At 45.2% G+C, this 18386-nt stretch overlaps 1 protein-coding gene across 5 annotated transcripts; it reads right to left on the reverse strand.

Annotated features, from left to right (window-relative positions):
• Nucleotides 1-204: 204 nt before the first annotated feature.
• Nucleotides 205-4080, reverse strand: LOC119361847. 5 transcript variants are annotated; one of them, XR_005173005.1, is made up of 4 exons: nt 2892-4079; nt 1972-2051; nt 567-614; nt 205-452 (listed from the first exon to the last, which is right to left on the reverse strand). XR_005173005.1 is itself a non-coding variant. In XM_037627000.1 (3 exons), exons 1-2 carry the CDS (start codon nt 4018-4020, stop codon nt 1999-2001), a joined length of 1179 nt encoding a protein of 392 aa, XP_037482897.1. In that variant the 5' UTR covers nt 4021-4080; the 3' UTR covers nt 205-566; nt 1972-1998. The 5 variants fall into 5 exon arrangements, 4 of the variants coding, with proteins under 4 accessions (XP_037482897.1, XP_037482898.1, XP_037482896.1 ...); XM_037627000.1 differs by lacking the exon at nt 567-614 and having other exon boundaries at nt 205-566; nt 2895-4080; XM_037627001.1 differs by having other exon boundaries at nt 205-614; nt 2895-4080.
• Between the last annotated feature and the right edge of the window lie 14306 nt (nt 4081-18386).

Raw genomic sequence — 18386 nt, forward strand, 5'->3', positions numbered from 1 at the left:
TGGTGCTTCCTTGGATTTCTAGTTCAACTAAATATTCTTCTGGTCACAAGATAGATCCTGCCCCTAGCTGACTTTCAGAGAGCTGTGAGGCGAAACGAGATCATACAAAAAGCAATTTGAGGACCAAATAGCACATCATTTGTTTAGGATAGCCAATTATCAGAGAACAAAAATGTAAATGTTGTCAAGTTTCAGTTCAGTATGGATACCAAAATATAAAAATGTTCGAAATGGCCATCAGGCCTGGGAACAGCCCATGTCACAGATGACGAGTCACGGGTTCATATATGATTTGGATCAAAATACCTCAACCACTGCGACCGAACTGACTCTACACACAACTACTGAAAGAGGCAACACTGCTGCATTAACTGAAGAGTCTGCAATTTCAGTGGACCACACATCTCTGGGAACAGCACCGCGGAATTTCAATAAACAAGTTTCTACATGTTCTGGATACCGGGAAAATGGGTTATTTCTATAGGTTCGCTTCAAAGTTACAAATGGAAAATCGCCGTACATAAAAGGCCACAAGAAAAAGGGCACGAGGGAACTGCTGCTATTACCTGTGAAGCAAACAATCTTCGTCAGAATCTGACTTTCTCAGCTCATCACTGAAATGATAAAAACTATCGATTCTCAGCTAGTTAAAAATGTAAAAGAATTCATGATTTTAAGTAACTTATTCCAGAATAATTTTAGAAATATACCAGATAAAGGCAACAAAAGAGTTAAACAAAAAGTGAAATTGAAGAACTGTTCGGACTTCTGTACTGGTTAATTTTCCACTTCCATTATAGATTTGATCTTATGGTTTTTAATGGCTTAGGAAAAATTAAGTGTTCAGTGATCGATGCCTCTATCTCTGAAGGAAATTCTGAGCCAGTGAGAGTATCAGTACGATTAGGAGTAGGATAGCATTGAATGAGGAAATGCTCTTGTAGATTTCTTCATGTTGTCACGTAAAGAGATGTAACGGAAATGATAATACAATTGGAAAATGGGACATGCTTAAGTGGCGTAAATGTAGAAACTACAAACATGTTAATGGAACATCATACTGTTCAAGACACATATCCAAGTGTATATAGATAAAATTGCTTATGAAAAACAATGGGTAACTTACAGATGAGACAATGGTCATGGAAAAGGAAATTTATGATTCTGATATTACGCCATAAAAATAATGCGCTAATCCATTTGCAACCACCATAGGGAGAGGCAGATCCAGACGTGATGTGGTGGGACCTGAGTCGATGCATAAGGGGAATGGATGGCGACAAATACAAGAGGAAAGAAATGGAGCGCTGCTGACCAAGATATATGGAAGTAAGGAAAGGATATGGGAAATAAAAAGCAGCCAGCCTGAAAGCACGATGACAGGAAGTGATGAAAGCAGCTGAGGGAAACATACATAAGAAAAAGAAATGTGGCCTTCTCTCTGGCATAGGTAGTTGAAGAAGAATACATAAGGGGCAAGCAGCGAGTCTGGGTGGAGTAGGCAAAGCAGTGCTGTAATCAGCATGCACGACAGGGAGAGGCATATCCGAAATGATTTCGTGGCACCTCAACTGATGCACATGGAGAGTGGATGGTAACAAAACCAAGACAAGACAAATAGAGGGCTGGTGATCAAGGGATATGGAAGTAGAGCTCGGAATGGGAGCCAGAAAGCAGTCGTGGTAGCTGAGACAATACATAGAAGAAATATGGCCTTTTATCTGCAATTGGTAATTGATGAAGTATACAACATGTGCAAGAACTTAACCGGCTTTAAACATAGGCATTCAGGTTCAACGCCCGATAAAATACATAATATGTACCTTGTTTCACTACTGACAGAACTATTGATCCAAATTTGCTAAACGGGTGATGAGTTTCCATAATATATGGACCGTATACCATACATTCACATGTAAGCTGTTGCTAAGCTAAAATATATACATGTAGCAGAGGATACATTTACATCACCTGTTCACCTCACAAAAGATGTTAGCATCATGTATTGTTCAGCATTTCAGGTTCATCATCTCTGTCACTGATTATCCTTCCTACAACCAAAACAAGTCTAGTAAATTAACAACGAATTTAAGGAAAAAATCAAATAAAAAAGAGAGGGTAAAGGTGGTAGTTAGATCAACCAACTGTTACATTCATGCAACTTGAGCAAGTCATTATTTGGTTTTATAGATCGTTAGGGATAGTAGGTAAATAAAGTCATATCTACTTTTATTACCTCTTGAATGCTGTTCTTTGTACTACCATGATTGAAGATGAATAGATTGGAAGTTTCTCTCGCAAAAAATAAATAAATTCATATCTACTTCAAATAAAAGGAGAATTACTCAAGCCTTAATACCCAACTATTTAGTCGACCAGAGAACATAAAATTGTACAAAAAAACTTCTTTTACAGATAGCTATGTCGAAATTGTTTATTTTTTCTTTCAGAAATGAGCCTGTTCCATGTTAAGTCAAAAGTACTTCACCAGACTTATGTCAAACTGAGAAACTCCAATGATGAAATAATGAAGATTTAATAAAACTGGCCTTATAGAAGATAAACAGAGCATCACTTTTTCTGAAGTGGTACAAATGAACTCACTTGCAACAGGATTCTTACAAAAAATGTTCAGTAAGGTTCACCATTTATTTCATATATATCAAGATATATGCAGGTCGTGATTGTGGGCTTATTATTAAATGCAAGATCAATATATGTAACTACTATATTTCATAGAAATGTTTCGAGAACTTGCTAAGGATCCAAATATGACATCTACTGATCTAGTACCTAATACGATATTTCGGACGGTTTGAGTCTATGCCCAAAGATAAGTGAATCTTGTTAATCTTCTTGCAAAGTAAAGTAAATTAAAGACGAGATGTTACCACCAGCATAGAAATTTGTGTATGGATGATAGGTGGTCCTGAGGTTGCTTTCAAAAATATGCTTGAACCGCAGCGAGCCAAGTTGGATCATGAAGACACTAAAGCCTATAACCAGAAACATCACATTGCTTTCCTCAGCATAACCCAGTATCTGTATGTGCGCTTTCTCCATCTCCGGTTTCACCGAAAGGAGCTTGCCCAATTGAAGGGTTTTCCGCAGCACCCATCTGCCAACACCACCAGAGTTGTTCCTCTCCCACAGCTGCATGCTCTGTTCGGACGAAATGGCGAGGCCTAGGCAGCCATCCTGTGTCCGCAGGATCTGGAAGTGGGAATACCTGGTAGAATGGGCGTCTGCCGGCTCCCGGATCAGGACAAGGCTCTGTGTTTCAAGATCAAACGAGAGGATGCAGGTTCCATCGATCGACCAGTGCAATGCACTCCCAACCAGGACGCTGGAGCGTTGCAGAGTAATCGGAAGGATGACCGTAATTGGTTCTGAGATCAGATTTCCCCATTCACCGGACTCGGAGTCGTAGAGGCGAGCGAAGACGCGAGTGCGGGCCGTGTTGGTGCGGACCAGGACCAGCTTGAAGGGGCTGGAGTGGCAGTCGCCGTGCACGTGGCCTTCCTCGCGGGCGGCGCAGACCATCGCGGCGCTTCCGATGATGTTCTCTTGGTCGTCGTCGAACCCCGGCGGGAAGGCGACCTGGCGCTGGCGACCTGTGAGGGGGTCGTACACGACGGCGTGGAGGCGGTCGACGTTGAAGAGGAGCGCGAGGCCGTGGCGGCAGCCGCAGAAGATCCAGCGCTCGTCGCGGCTCTGCCGCAGGGAGAGGCGCTCGGCGGGGATGCGGTCGGGCGGGTCCAGCAAGGGGGTGAAGTCGAGCCACTCGAACCCGCCGGTGAAGACGCCGAGGAGCGGGGGCTCCCTGCGGTGGCGGGCGCGGAAGCGGGCGAGGAAGCCGCGGCCGGAGACGAGGCGGCGCCACCGCTTGCAGACGAGGGAGGCGCGCGGGAGGGAGGACGGCTGCGGGGGGAGGCGGAGGAGGATCTCGCCGAGGAGGTCGTCGTCTTCCAGCGGGGCCGCTGGATCCGGCGAGGAAGGGCGGCGGTGGCGGTGGCCCATCGTCACCGGCCGGTAGGGCGGAAGGGATATTTCAGGTCTGCGCTCGTTTTTTTTTCCAGTAGAAGGTCTGCGCTCTTCTAGTAGAGTGGAAGTCTACAACACCAGCACCAGCGGTCAAAGTTATAGACACAATTGCATTTTCATAGATTTATTTCAGTCTTTTTGATGGCATTCGCTCAATAGGAGGAGATGCTCGGTTGACTAGGAGAGCGTATGTGTGGTGTCATTAATCTTAAGATGCGATGCCGACTCAGGTGGTCTTTGTTGGGCTACAGGCAGTCGTACTCAGATTCTAGCCGTTTGAAAATCAAGTTTTCGGACAACACTAAGATTACTGCCTTGGCTTTGTAGAACCGATTCTGGAAAATCCACTAGACGCATTAGGAAGTCGAAATCAGTGATTTTGCTGATTCCCGAGCTGCCACTACCTCTTTTGAGTATAGGCCTACCTCTCCCCTTTATTATCATATAGAAATGTCACCATATTCTCAACCAAACATCAGTGCAGCCATGTGGAGAACTACTAGTGGAAGGAATTAAGGGACTGTTCACCTCATTTGCAGCAAACCATTCTGTTCTGGTGCCCAGGCCAAAGAAGTCCTCCCCATGGAGAAGGCCTAATCTTGCAAATTTCAAGGATGTCTACAGGCAAAAAGAATTGTTGTAGCCTATGCATGTCCCAATCATTGTAATCCAACAAATCCGACACCCATTTGAAACGACATCTTCCCCTGCTCGAGAGAAGTGAACTGGTGTTGCCTCGAACAAGCAATGATCGCGCCAAATTCTAACTTTCTGCCCGTTAGCTATACGCCAAGCAAGTCCGTTTTTTAGGAGCTCAAGCCCGTGACAAACACCTTGCCAAGATTGAGAGGGATTACCCGAAAACACCCTGCACAAAGACTGTCCGGATGAGCTAAAAATACACCAGGCCTGCCTCGTTAGCAAAGCTTGATTAAAGATCCGAAAATCCTTAAAACCAAGACCTCCTTGTGACTTAGGCCGTGTCATCTTATGCCAAGCATATTAGTGACTTTTCCTTTTGCCTTTTTCTGAACCCCAATAATAATTCTGAACCATGCAATTTAGGTCATCACAAACGCCAAGAGGGATCTTGAACATACTCATAATAAAAGTAGGGGTTGATTGAGCCACCAATTTAATTATCACTTCTTTTCCAGCTTGTGTAGGATGCCCGTCAAACGCAAACAAGCGTTTACTCACCTAAACTTGCAGATGTTGGAGCTTCCCTTTTGTGATCCGACCATCGGGCGTGGGTAAACCCAAGTACTTCTCCTCAAAGCCAGAACTGGTGACACCCAATACACCCCTATAATAATTCGTGATGCATCATCCACATTGGCAGTCTCCATAACGCATATAAAAAGCGCTTCATAAGTTTTTTTTGCGGGGTGAAAAAGGATTTCATTACTCAAGGTGGAGAAATATCCTCCAAACAAAGTTGAGGTACATTAGCAGGGCCCGATCGAAGCCAAACTGCTGTCCTAGCTTCTGTACGTCCAAATAAAGCTAGTCTATGTCCGACAGCATTTCGGTGCCTGCTTACATGAGTAATGGAACACTCCCTTTCGCCAAAAAACTCTTTAATTTCCTTGATTATCATCGCGTTCTGCGATCTGTCCTCCGTATTCGCACGGATGGATTCAACAGCCGTGAGACAATCCATCTCCACATCGACTGGAAGCGGGGACCATTGCAGAGCAAAACGAAGGCCCTCCAAACAGGCAAGAAGTTCAGCCTGAAGTGGACTCGCACAATTTTGTAGACTCCTGCAGGCCGAGAAGATTATGTCCCCCTTACTATCACGTAGCACCATGCCTGCTCCCGCCCCGCCCGATTCCTGACAAAAGGACCCATCCACATTGAGCTTTACTCTCATCGAGTCCGGCGGCTGCCACTGAAACCTTGGGTTGGAGTCAAACCCAGTCTACAAGGACATCTTCTGTGGTCCTCCCCACATTGGCATCTTGCCTTTAACCAGATCATCGTTAGGACATTGCTTGATGGCCAGAATGGACCCCTCATAGCTGAGGAGGAAGCGCGTGGAGGCATCGGTCGGCGGAGGTTTTTTGTCATGGACGATCTCGTTCCTGACATGCCAGACACGCCAAAGAACCATGAGCATCCGCATCCAATCGTCCTCATTCATGTCAGCCAACACGTCGAAGATCCATTCCTTCCCCATCGGTCGGACAGCAGAAGGGTCTGGCAGCCTCCAGAAGTTGCACATATTACGCCATAGCTCGACGGCCCGAGGACATCTACAGAACACATGATATGTATCCTCACGCTCTAGACCGCAAAGTGGGCAAACATCTGTGATCTCCAATTTCCTCGTCTTTTTGTTAGCCCATGTTGCCAAGAGTTGGTTGCCAGCTTCCACGCAAAAATACGCACCTTCGGAGGAGCCGGTCACTTCCAAATGAATGCCCAAGCGGCGCGCCGCCCGTCCAGGGCCCTTCTAGCAGCTGCCGAGGTTGGAAGGAGTTGCTCTTCCAAGGCCATGCGGTAAGCAATCTTGACGGAGAAGTTTCCATTCCGCTCGGCCGCCCAAGCGATGCAGTCTTCTTGCCGTGGGGAGGCCTTGATCTTGAGGATTTCCATGACATCTAGGTGCATAAAATGTTGGTTCAACAGCGCCACCTTCCAGTTGCCATATTCGTCCATAAGCTGACTCACCCGCCGCCGTCGGCACCGGCCCTGGACAGAGATCGGTCCACGAGCCAAAGGGTGAGGGATCCACTGATCTCTCCAAATGCTAACCGAAGTCCCATCACCAATACGCCAGATTAAGCCTTTCTTGAGAAGCTCAAGTCCATGCACAATGGCTTGCCACGTTGTTGATGCATTGCCCGAGAAGACGGTGTCTTCAAGTCGTCCTTGTGGATAGTACCTTGCCTTAAGCACCTGCGCACACAAGCTGTTGGGATTAGAGATAAGGCGCCAAGCTTGCCTCGCAAGCAAAGCTTGGTTGAATAAGCGGAAATCACGAATGCCGAGCCCTCCTTTCTCCTTTGGTTTGATCATACTATCCCAAGCTCTCCAATGTGTCTTCGTCTTTCCTTGCTTCGATCCCCACCAGTAGTTCCTGACCATCCTGGTAAGATCATCACAAACACTTTGGGGCAGGCGGAACACCCCCATGAGATAGGTAGGCAAGGACTGAGCGACATCTTTAATCAAAATTTCTTTACCTCCCTGCGATGCACAGTCCCCCCAAGCCAAAATCCTTTTTGTGAGTTGCTCCTGGAGACTTTGGAATCGGCCTTTAGACATGCGACCGGTAGGGGTTGGGAGCCCCAGATATCGTTCCTCGAAGTTCAGGTTCTGAACCTCTAAAACTTGTGCTACTGAAGTTTGGTCGGCCGATCGACACCTCTCTCCAAAGAGGATAGAGCATTTCTCCGGATTGATGAATTGTCCAGTGCCTCTTTCGTATGTATCAAGGACATCCCGGACGGCTGTTGCCTCAGCAGCCGTCGCACGGAAGAACAACAGTGTGTCGTGCGCAAAGAGAAAATGTGAGATGCCCGGCGCCCTTGGGCATACCCGCAGTGGGGTGATCAAGCCTTGCTCCACTTTACGCTTAAGTAATGCGCCAAGCCCATCCGCCACAAACAAAAAGAGGAAAGGTGAGAGCGGGTCTCCCTGCCGTAGCCCACGGGACGGGACGAACGAATCTGAGCTGGCTCCATTCACTTTGACAGAGTATGTCACCGAGGTTACACAAAGCATAATCCATTGCACCCATCGGTGATCAAAGCCAAGCTGTTGCATCATTCGCCTTAGGAATTCCCAATCCACTCTATCATATGCCTTGGAAAGGTCAAGTTTATATGCACAAGCACTCCTGTCCGGATCCTTCTCTTGCTTAATAGAGTGAATGCACTCAAAAGCAATGAACACATTATCTGTTATGAGCCTGCCTGGTATGAAGGCACTCTGTTCGGGTGCTATGATATCATCCAGTAGTGGTCGTAGCTGATTCACAAGACATTTAGAAATAATCTTGTAAGTGATGTTGCAAAGGCTAATAGGTCGAAAGTCAGCAAGCCTCTTTGGATCCTTCACCTTAGGTATCAAGACAATGGACATCGCGTTTACACCTTCCGGCATGATACCTGTTTCAAAAAATAGCTTCACCGCCGAGATTATCTCCTCCTTAAGCGTACCCCAATGCCGCTGGAAAAATCTTGCAGGGAACCCATCCGGGCCTGGGGCCTTGAGAGGGCCTATCTGGAATAAGGCATCACTAATCACTTTGTCAGAGAACGGTGCACACAGCTTTTCATTCATGTCATCCGTCACTTTTGGTTGGAAAAGTTGGATGATCTCCTCCGGGTCGATGGCAGGATCGGCCGTGAACATATGTTGAAAATAATCCTTGGCCATCCTCTCCATAGTCCGTTGCTCCTGCTGCCATACCCCTTGTGCATCCGTGAACCCTTTAATTCTGTTCTTTCTAGCTCTCCAAACTGCCTTCCTGTGAAAGAACTTTGTGTTTTATCCCCCTCCTTCAACCACGCTACCCTTGAGCGTTGTAGCCAAAGCATTTCCTCGCGGTATAGCTGTTGGGGAACGTAGTAATTTCAAAAAAAATCCTACGCACACGCAAGATCATGGTGATGCATAGCAACAAGAGGGGAGAGGGTTGTCTACGTACCCTCGTACACCGAAGCGGAAGCGTTGACGCAACATAGAGGAAGTAGTCGTACGTCTTCCCGGTCCAACCGATCCAAGCACCGTTACTCCGGCACCTCCGAGTTCTTGACACACGTACAGCTCGATGACGCACCCCGGGCTCCGATCCAGCAAAGCTTCGGGGAGGAGTTATGTCAGCACGATGGCGTGGTGACGATCTTAATGTTCAACCGTCGCAGGGCTTCACCTAAGCACCGCTACAATATGACCGAGGTGTAATATCGTGGAGGGGGGCACCGCACACGGCTAAGGAACGATCACGAAGATCAACTTGTGTGTCTATAGGGTGTCCCCCGCCCCCGTATATAAAAGAGCAAGGGGGGAGGCCGTCCGGCCCCTTGGGGCGCGCCAAGGAGGAGGAATCCTCCTCCTAGTAGGAGTAGGATTCCTCCTTTCCTACTCCTACTAGGAGGGGGAAGGAAGGGGAGAGGGGGGAAGGAAAGGGGGGCGCCGCCCCCCCTCCTAGTCCAATTCAGACCAGAGGGAGAGGGGGCGCACGGCCCACCCTGGCCGCCCCTCTCTCTTCCCACCAAGGCCCATGTGGCCCATTAACTCTCCCGGGGGTTTCCGGTAACCCCCACGGCACTCTGGTTTTCTCCGAAATCACCCGGAACAATTCCGGTGTCCGAATATAGTCGTCCAATATATCAATCTTTATGTCTCGACCATTTCGAGACTCCTCGTCATGTCCGTGATGACATCCGGAACTCCGAACAACCTTCGGTACATCAAAATACATAAACTCATAAAGAAACTGTCATCGTAACTTTAAGCGTGCGGACCCTACGGTTCGAGAACAATGTAGACATGACCGAGACACGTCTCCAGTCAATAACCAATAGCGGGACCTGGATGCCCATATTGGTTCCTACATATTCTACGAAGATCTTTATCGGTCAGACCGCATAACAACATACGTTGTTCCCTTTGTCATCGGTATGTTACTTGCCCGAGATTCGATCGTCGGTATCCAATACCTAGTTCAATCTCATTACCGGCAAGTCTCTTTACTCGTTCCGTAATACATCATCTCGCAACTAACTCATTAGTTGCATTGCTTGCAAGGCTTATGTGATGTGCATTACCGAGAGGGCCCAGAGATACCTCTCCGACATTCGGAGTGACAAATCCTAATCTCGAAATACGCCAACCTAACAAGTACCTTCGGAGACACCTGTAGAGCACCTTTATAATCACCCAGTTACGTTGTGACGTTTGGTAGCACACAAAGTGTTCCTCCGGTAAACGGGAGTTTCATAATCTCATAGTCATAGGAACATGTATAAGTCATGAAGAAAGCAATAGCAACATACTAAACGATCGGGTGCTAAGCTAACTGAATGGGTCATGTCAATCACATCATTCTCCTAATGATGTGATCCCGTTAATCAAATGACAACTCATGTCTATGGCTAGGAAACATAACCATCTTTGATTAACGAGCTAGTCAAGTAGAGGCATACTAGTGACACTCTGTTTGTCTATGTATTCACACATGTATCATGTTTCCGATTAATACAATTCTAGCATGAATAATAAACAATTATCATGAAATAAGGAAATAAATAATAACTTTATTATTGCCTCTAGGGCATATTCCCTTCAGTCTCCCACTTGCACTAGAGTCAATAATCTAGATCACATCACCATGTGATTAACATCGATAGTTCACATCATCATGTGATTAACACCCATAGTTCACATCGCCATGTGACCAACACCCAAAGGGTTTACTAGATTCAGTAATCTAGTTCACATCGCTATGTGATTAACACCCAAAGAATACTAAGGTGTGAGCATGTTTTGCTTGTGAGAGAATCTTAGTCAACGGGTCTTTCACATTCAGATCCGTTATGTATTTTGCAATTTTCTATGTCTACAATGCTCTGCACGGAGCTACTCTAGCTAATTGCTCCCACTTTCAATATGTATCTAGATCGAGACTTAGAGTCATCCAGATCGGTGTCAAAACTTGCATCGACGTAACCCTTTACGACGAACCTTTTTGTCACTTCCATAATTGAGAAACATATCCTTATTCCACTAAGGATAATTTTGACCGCTGTCCAGTGATCTACTCCTAGATCACTATTGTACTCCCTTGCCAAACTCAGTGTAGGGTATACAATAGATCTGGTACACAGCATGGCATACTTTGTAGAACCTATGGCCAAGGCATAGGGAATGACTTTCATTCTCTTTCTATCTTCTGCCGTGGTCGGGTTTTGAGTCTTACTCAATTTCACATCTTGTAATACAGACAAGAAATCTTCCTTTGACTGTTCCATTTTGAATTACTTCAAAATCTTGTCAAGGTATGTACTCATTAAAAAAACTTATCAAGCGTCTTGATCTATCTCTATAGATCTTGTTGCTCAATATGTAAGCAGCTTCACCGAGGTCTTTCTTTGAAAAACTCCTTTCAAACACTCCTTTTGCTTTGCAGAATAATTCTACAATATTTCCGATCTACAATATGTCATTCACATATACTTATCAGAAATGCTGTAGTGCTCCCACTCACTTTCTAGTAAATACAGGCTTCACCACAAGTCTGTATAAAACTATATGCTTTGATCAACTTATCAAAGCGTATATTCCAACTCCGAGATGCTTGCACCAGTCCATAGATGGATCGCTGGAGCTTGCGTATTTTGTCAGCACCTTTAGGATTGACAAAACCTTCTGGTTGCATCATATACAACTCTTCTTTAAATCCATTAACGAATGTAGTTTTGTTTATCCATTTGCCAGATTTCATAAAAATGCGGCAATTGCTAACATGATTTGGACAGACTTAAGCATCGCTACGAGTGAGAAAATTTCATCGTAGTCAACACCTTGAACTTTGTCAAAAACCTTTTTCGACAAGTCTAGCTTTGTAGATAGTAACACTACTATCAACGTCCGTCTTCCTCTTGAAGATCCATTTATTTTCTATGGTTTGCCGATCATCGGGCAAATCCATCAAAGTCCATACTTTGTTCTCATACATGGATCATATCTCAGATTTCATGGCCTCAAACCATTTTGCGAAATCTGGGCTCATCATCGCTTCCTCATAGTTCGTAGGTTCATCATGGTCTAGTAACATGACTTCCAGAAAAGGATTACCACACCACGCTGGTGCGGACCGTACTCTGGAAGACCTACGAGGTTCTGTAGTAACTTGATCTGAAGTTTCATGATCATCATCATTAGCTTCCTCACTAATTGGTGTAGAAATCACTGGAACTGATTTTAGTGATGAAAAATTTTCCAATTCAGGAGAAGGTACAGTTACCTCATCAAGTTCTACTTTTCTCCCACTCACTTCTTTCGAGAGAAACTCCTTCTCTAGAAAGGATCCATTTTTAGCAACGAATATCTTGCCTTCGGATCTGTGATAGAAGGTGTACCCAACAATTTCCTTTGGGTATTCTATGAAGACGCACTTCTCCGATTTGGGTTCGAGCTTATCAGGATGAAACTTTTTCACATAAGCATCGCAGCCCCAAACTTTAAGAAACGACAACTTGGGTTTCTTGCTAAACCACAGTTCATATGGTGTCGTCTCAACGGATTTAGATGGTGCCCTTTTAACGTGAATGCAGCTGTCTCTAATGCATAACCCAAAAACAATAGTGGTAAATCAGTAAGAGACATCATAGATCGCACTATATCCAATAAAGTGCGGTTACAATGTTTGGACACACCATAACGTTGTGGTGTTCCAGGTGGCGTGAGCTGTGAAACTATTCCACATTGTTTTAATTGAAGACCAAACTCGTAACTCAAATATTCGTCTCTGCGATCAGATCGCAGAAACTTTATTTTCTTGTTACGATGATTTTTCCACTTCACTCTGAAATTCTTTGAACCTTTCAACTATTTCAGACTTATGTTTCATCAAGTAGATATACCCATATCTGCTCAAATCATCTTGTGAAGGTCAGAAAATAACGATACTTGCCACGAGCATCAACACTCATTGGATTGCATACATCGGTATGTATTATTTCCAATAAGTCAGTAGCTTGTTCCATTGTTCCAGAGAACGGAGTTTTAGTCATCTTGCCCAAAAGGCACGGTTCGCAAGCATCAAATGATTCATAACCAAGTGATTCCGAAAATCCATTGTTATGGAGTTTCTTCATGCGCTTTACACCGATATGACCCAAACGGCAGTGCCACAAATAAGTTGCACTATCATTATTAACTTTGCATCTTTTGGCATCAATATTATGAATATGTGCATCACTACGATCGAGAGCCAACAAACTATTTTCGTTGGGTGTATGACAATTGAAGGTTTTATTCATTTAAATAGAACAACAATTATTCTCTGATTTTAAATGAATAACCTTATTGCAATAAACATGATCAAATCATATTCATGCTCAACGCAAACGCCAAATAACATTTATTTAGGTTTAACACTAATCCCGAAAGTATAGGGAGTGTGCGATGATGATCATATCAATCTTGGAACTACTTCCAACACTCATCGTCACTTCCCCTTCAACTAGTCTTTGTTTATTCTGTAACTCCTGTTTCGAGTTACTAATCTTAGCAACCGAACAAGTATCAAATACTCAGGGCTACTATAAACACTAGTAAAGCACACATCAATAACCTGTATATCAAATATACCCTTGTTCACTTTGCCATCCTTCTTATCCACCAAATATTCAGGGCATTTCCGCTTCCAGTGACCATTTCCTTTGCAGTGTAAGCACTCAGTTTCAGGCTTTGGTCCAGCTTTGGTCTTCTTCACGGGAGTGACAACTTGTTTGCCATTCTACTTGAAGTTTCCCTTTCTTTCCCTTTGCCCTTTTCTTGAAACTAGTGGTCTTGTCAATCATCAACACTTGATGTTTTTTCTTGATTTCTACCTTCGTCGATTTCAACATCACGAAGAGCTCGGGAATCGTTTTCGCCATCCCTTGCATACTATAGTTCATCACGAAGTTCTAGTAACTTAGTGATGGTGACTAGAGAATTCTGTCAATCACTATCTTATCTGGAAGATTAACTCCCACTTGATTCAAGCGATTGAAGTATCCAGACAATCTGAGCACATGCTCACTAGTTGAGCGATTCTCCTCCATCTTTTAGCTATAGAACTTGTTGGAGACTTCATATCTCTCAACTCGGGTATTTGCTTGAAATATTAACTTCAATTCCTGGAGCATCTCATATGGTCCATGATGTTCAAAACATCTTTGAAGTCCCGATTCTAAGCCATAAAGCATGGTGCACAAAACTATCAAGTAGTCATCATATTGAGCTAGCCAAACATTCATAACGTCTGCATCTGCTCCTGCAATAGGTCTGTCACCTAGCGGTGCATTAAGGACATAATTCTTCTGTGCAGCAATGAGGATAAACCTCAGATCGCGGATCCAATCCGCATCATTGCTACTAACATTTTTCAACACAATTTTCTCTAGGAACATATCAAAATAAACATATGAAAGCAACAACGCAAGCTATTGATCTTACAACATAATTTGCAAAATACTACTAGGACTAAGTTCATGATAAATTTAAGTTCAATTAATCATATTACTTAAGAACTCCCACTTACATAGACATCCCTCTAATCCTCTAAGTGATCACGTGATCCAAATCAACTAAACCATGTCCAATCATCACGTGAGATGGAGTAGTTTCAATGGTGAACATCACTATGTTGATCATATCTACTATATGATTCACGCTCGACCTTTCGGTCTCCGTGTTCCGAGGCCATATCTGCATATGCTAGGCTCGTCAAGTTTAACCTGAGTATTCCGCGTGTGCAAAACTGACTTGCATCCGTTGTAGATGGACGTAGAGCTTATCACACCCGATCATCGCGTGGTGTCTGGGCACAACGAACTTTGGCAACGGTGCATACTCAGGGAGAATACTTCTTGATAATTTTAGTGAGAGATCATCTTAAAATGCTACCGTCAATCAAAGTAAGAATAAGATGTATAATAGATAAACATCATATGCAATCAAAATATGTGACATGATATGGCCATGATCATCTTGCGCCTTTGATCTCCATCTCCAAAGTACTGTCATGATCTCTATATTCACCGGCACGACACCATGACCTTCATCATCTTGATCTATATCAATGTGTCATCACATGGTTGTCTCACCAACTATTGCTCTTGCAACTATTGCTATCGTATAGCGATAAAGTAAAGCAATTATTTGGCACTTGCATCTTATGCAACAAAGAGACATCCATAGGGCTTCTGCCAGTTGCCGATAACTTCAACAAAACATGATCATCTCATACAACAACTTATATCTTATCACGTCTTGACCATATCACATCACAACATGCCCTGCAAAAACAAGTTAGACGTCCTCTACTTTGTTGTTGCAAATTTTACGTGGCTGCTACGGGCTGAGCAAGAACCGTTCTTACCTACGCATCAAAAACCACAACGATAGTTCGTCAAGTTGGTGCTGTTTTAACCTTCGCAAGGATCGGGCGTAGCCACACTCGGTTCAACTAAAGTTGGAGAAACTGACACCCGCTAGTCACCTGTGTGCATAGCACGGCGGTAAAACCAGTCTCGCGTAACCGTACGCGTAATGTCGGTCCGGGCCGCTTCATCCAACAATACCGCCGAACCAAAGTATGACATGCTGGTAAGCAGTATGGTTTGTATCGCCCACAACTCACTTGTGTTCTACTCGTGCATAAAACATCAACGCATAAAACCTAGGCTCGGATGCCACTGTTGGGGAACGTAGTAATTTCAAAAAATTTCCTACGCACACGCAAGATCATGGTGATGCATAGCAACGAGAGGGGAGAGTGTTGTCTACGTACCCTCGTAGACCGAAGCGGAAGCGTTGACGCAACGTAGAGGAAGTAGTCGTACGTCTTCCCGGTCCAACCGATCCAAGCACCGTTACTCCGGCACCTCCGAGTTCTTGACACACGTACAACTCGATGACGCACCCTGGGCTCCGATCCAGCAAAGCTTCGGGGAGGAGTTCTGTCAGCACGACGGCGTGGTGACGATCTTGATGTTCAACCGTCGCAGGGCTTCGCCTAAGCACCGCTACAATATGACCGAGGTGTAATATCGTGGAGGGGGGCACCGCACACGGCTAAGGAACGATCACGAAGATCAACTTGTGTGTCTATGGGGTGCCCCCCGCCCCCGTATATAAAGGAGCAAGGGGGAGGCCGGCCGGCCCCTTGGGGCGCGCCAAGGAGGAGGAATCCTCCTCCTAGTAGGAGTAGGATTCCTCCTTTCCTACTCCTACTAGGAGGGGGAAGGAAGGGGGAGAGGGGGGAAGGAAAGGGGGGCGCCGCCCCCCCTCCTAGTCTAATTCGGACCAGAGGGAGAGGGGGCGCGTGGCCCACCCTGGCCGCCGCTCTCTCTTCCCACCAAGGCCCATGTGGCCCATTAACTCTCCCGGGGGGGGGGTTCCGGTAACCCCCACGGCACTCCGGTTTTCTCCGAAATCACCCGGAACAATTCCGGTGTTCGAATATAGTCGTCCAATATATCAATTTTTATGTCTCGACCATTTCGAGACTCCTCGTCATGTCCGTGATCACATCCGGAACTCCGAACAACCTTTGGTACATCAAAATACATAAACTTATAAAGAAACTGTCATCGTAACTTTAAGTGTGCGGACCCTACGGTTCGAGAACAATGTAGACATGACCGAGACACGTCTCCGGTCAATAACCAATAGCGGGACCTGGATGCCCATATTGGTTCCTACATATTCTACGAAGATCTTAATCGGTCAGAACGCATAACAACATACGTTGTTCCCTTTGTCATCGGTATGTTACTTGCCCGAGATTCGATCGTCGGTATCCAATACCTAGTTCAATCTCGTTACCGGCAAGTCTCTTTACTTGTTCCGTAATACATCATCTCGCAACTAACTCATTAGTTGCATTGCTTGCAAGGCTTATGTGATGTGCATTACCGAGAGGGCCCAGAGATACCTCTCCGACATTCGGAGTGACAAATCCTAATCTCGAAATACGCCAACCCAGCAAGTACCTTCGGAGACACCTGTAGAGCACCTTTATAATCACCCAGTTACGTTGTGACGTTTGGTAGCACACAAAGTGTTCCTCCGGTAAACGGGAGTTGCATAATCTCATAATCATAGGAACATGTATAAGTCATGAAGAAAGCAATAGCAACATACTAAACGATCGGGTGCTAAGCTAACTGAATGGGTCATGTCAATCACATCATTCTCCTAATGATGTGATCCCGTTAATCAAATGACAACTCATGTCTATGGCTAGGAAACATAACCATCTTTGATTAACGAGCTAGTCAAGTAGAGGCATACTAGTGACACTGTTTGTCTATGTATTCACACATGTATCATGTTTCCGATTAATACAATTCTAGCATGAATAATAAACAATTATCATGAAATAATGAAATAAATAATAACTTTATTATTGCCTCTAGGGCATATTTCCTTCAATAGCAGCTCATTCATAGCATCCATCTCTTTTCGTATTTCTGCATGGTCTGCATTCATATGCATCAACTCCTCAAGGCGTGTTCTGGACTTTTCTAGATCTCTTGTGACATTGCCAAATTTCTTGCTGCTCCATGTATGCAACTTGCCCATCAGTTTACCAAGAGCTAGGTGAACATCCTTTAGATTTCTCTTGCTGCCCTCAGCCCTCCACGCCTCCGCAACCAGTTCCTCAAGTGCGGGTTCTCGTTCCCACATAATTTCATACCGTCGACAGCGCTGCGGTTTTGGCGCCGTGTCTTGCACACACCGGATGAGGAATGGTCGGAGTAGGGCGACACCAAGTGAAGCACCGCCGCTTCCGCGAACAAGTCACGCCATGCATTAGTATCCACTGCACGGTCCAATCGTACCTGCACGTTGGCCCGTCCACTCCTCCTGTTATCGTATGTGAAGGGGTACCCTGCAAAACCTAAATCAATCAGACCACACGTTTCAAGTGCATCTCTAAAAATAAGCATCTGTCCTGGGGCTCTTGGGGTTTCAGATAAATGCTCATAGTCCCACATTGCTTCGTTGAAGTCTCCTATGATCAACCACGGGAGGTCACTATTACCATGTAGGCATCGTAAGGAGTCCCACATGAGATGTCTATTTTCGACTCTGGGTTCACCATACACAAAGGTAATCCGCCATTGTGGATCATCATCTGACACGCGGACGTACACATCAATCCAGTGTTTATTGATTTCTTGGACTTGAACTGATACAGACTCATCCCAAAATAAAGCAAGACCTCCACTCATACCATCACTACTGACTCCTTCAAAACCCGACAGACCTAACCGAGAACGAAGACGAAACATTTTATCTCTAGATTGTCTCGTTTCACATAAAAAACAAACTTTAGGGAATGGTCGGATACAAGAGCCGCGAGATCACGAACTGTTCGAGGGTTCCCCACCCCTCGAGAGTTCCAGCTTAAGCAATTCATGGCTCCTGACGGGGCGCCACACTTAGCCCCGTCAGTTTACCGGCGGCCCCATGGCCGGTTGCCTCCATAATCTGATCCTCTTTCCCGTTATGCAAAACCTCCACCTTCTCCTCTTCTTGCTTATTGCTTGGGCCCGCTACCAGCCTGCCCTTCTTCAGCACTCCTTCACTTGTCTTGTCCACGAAAG

Source organism: Triticum dicoccoides, chromosome 2B (genome assembly GCF_002162155.2).
Source record: "Triticum dicoccoides isolate Atlit2015 ecotype Zavitan chromosome 2B, WEW_v2.0, whole genome shotgun sequence".
NCBI classification, from domain to species: Eukaryota; Viridiplantae; Streptophyta; class Magnoliopsida; order Poales; family Poaceae; genus Triticum; species Triticum dicoccoides.

Coding starts and splice junctions, on each gene's coding strand:
- LOC119361847 (XM_037626999.1), bottom strand. CDS start 4,020: ATGGGCCACCGCCACCGCCGCCCTTCCTCGCCGGATCCAGCGGCCCCG. Junction 2,052..2,891: donor CACAAATTTCTATGCTGGTG/GTAACATCTCGT, acceptor TTTTGGTTGTAG/GAAGGATAATCAGTGACAGA.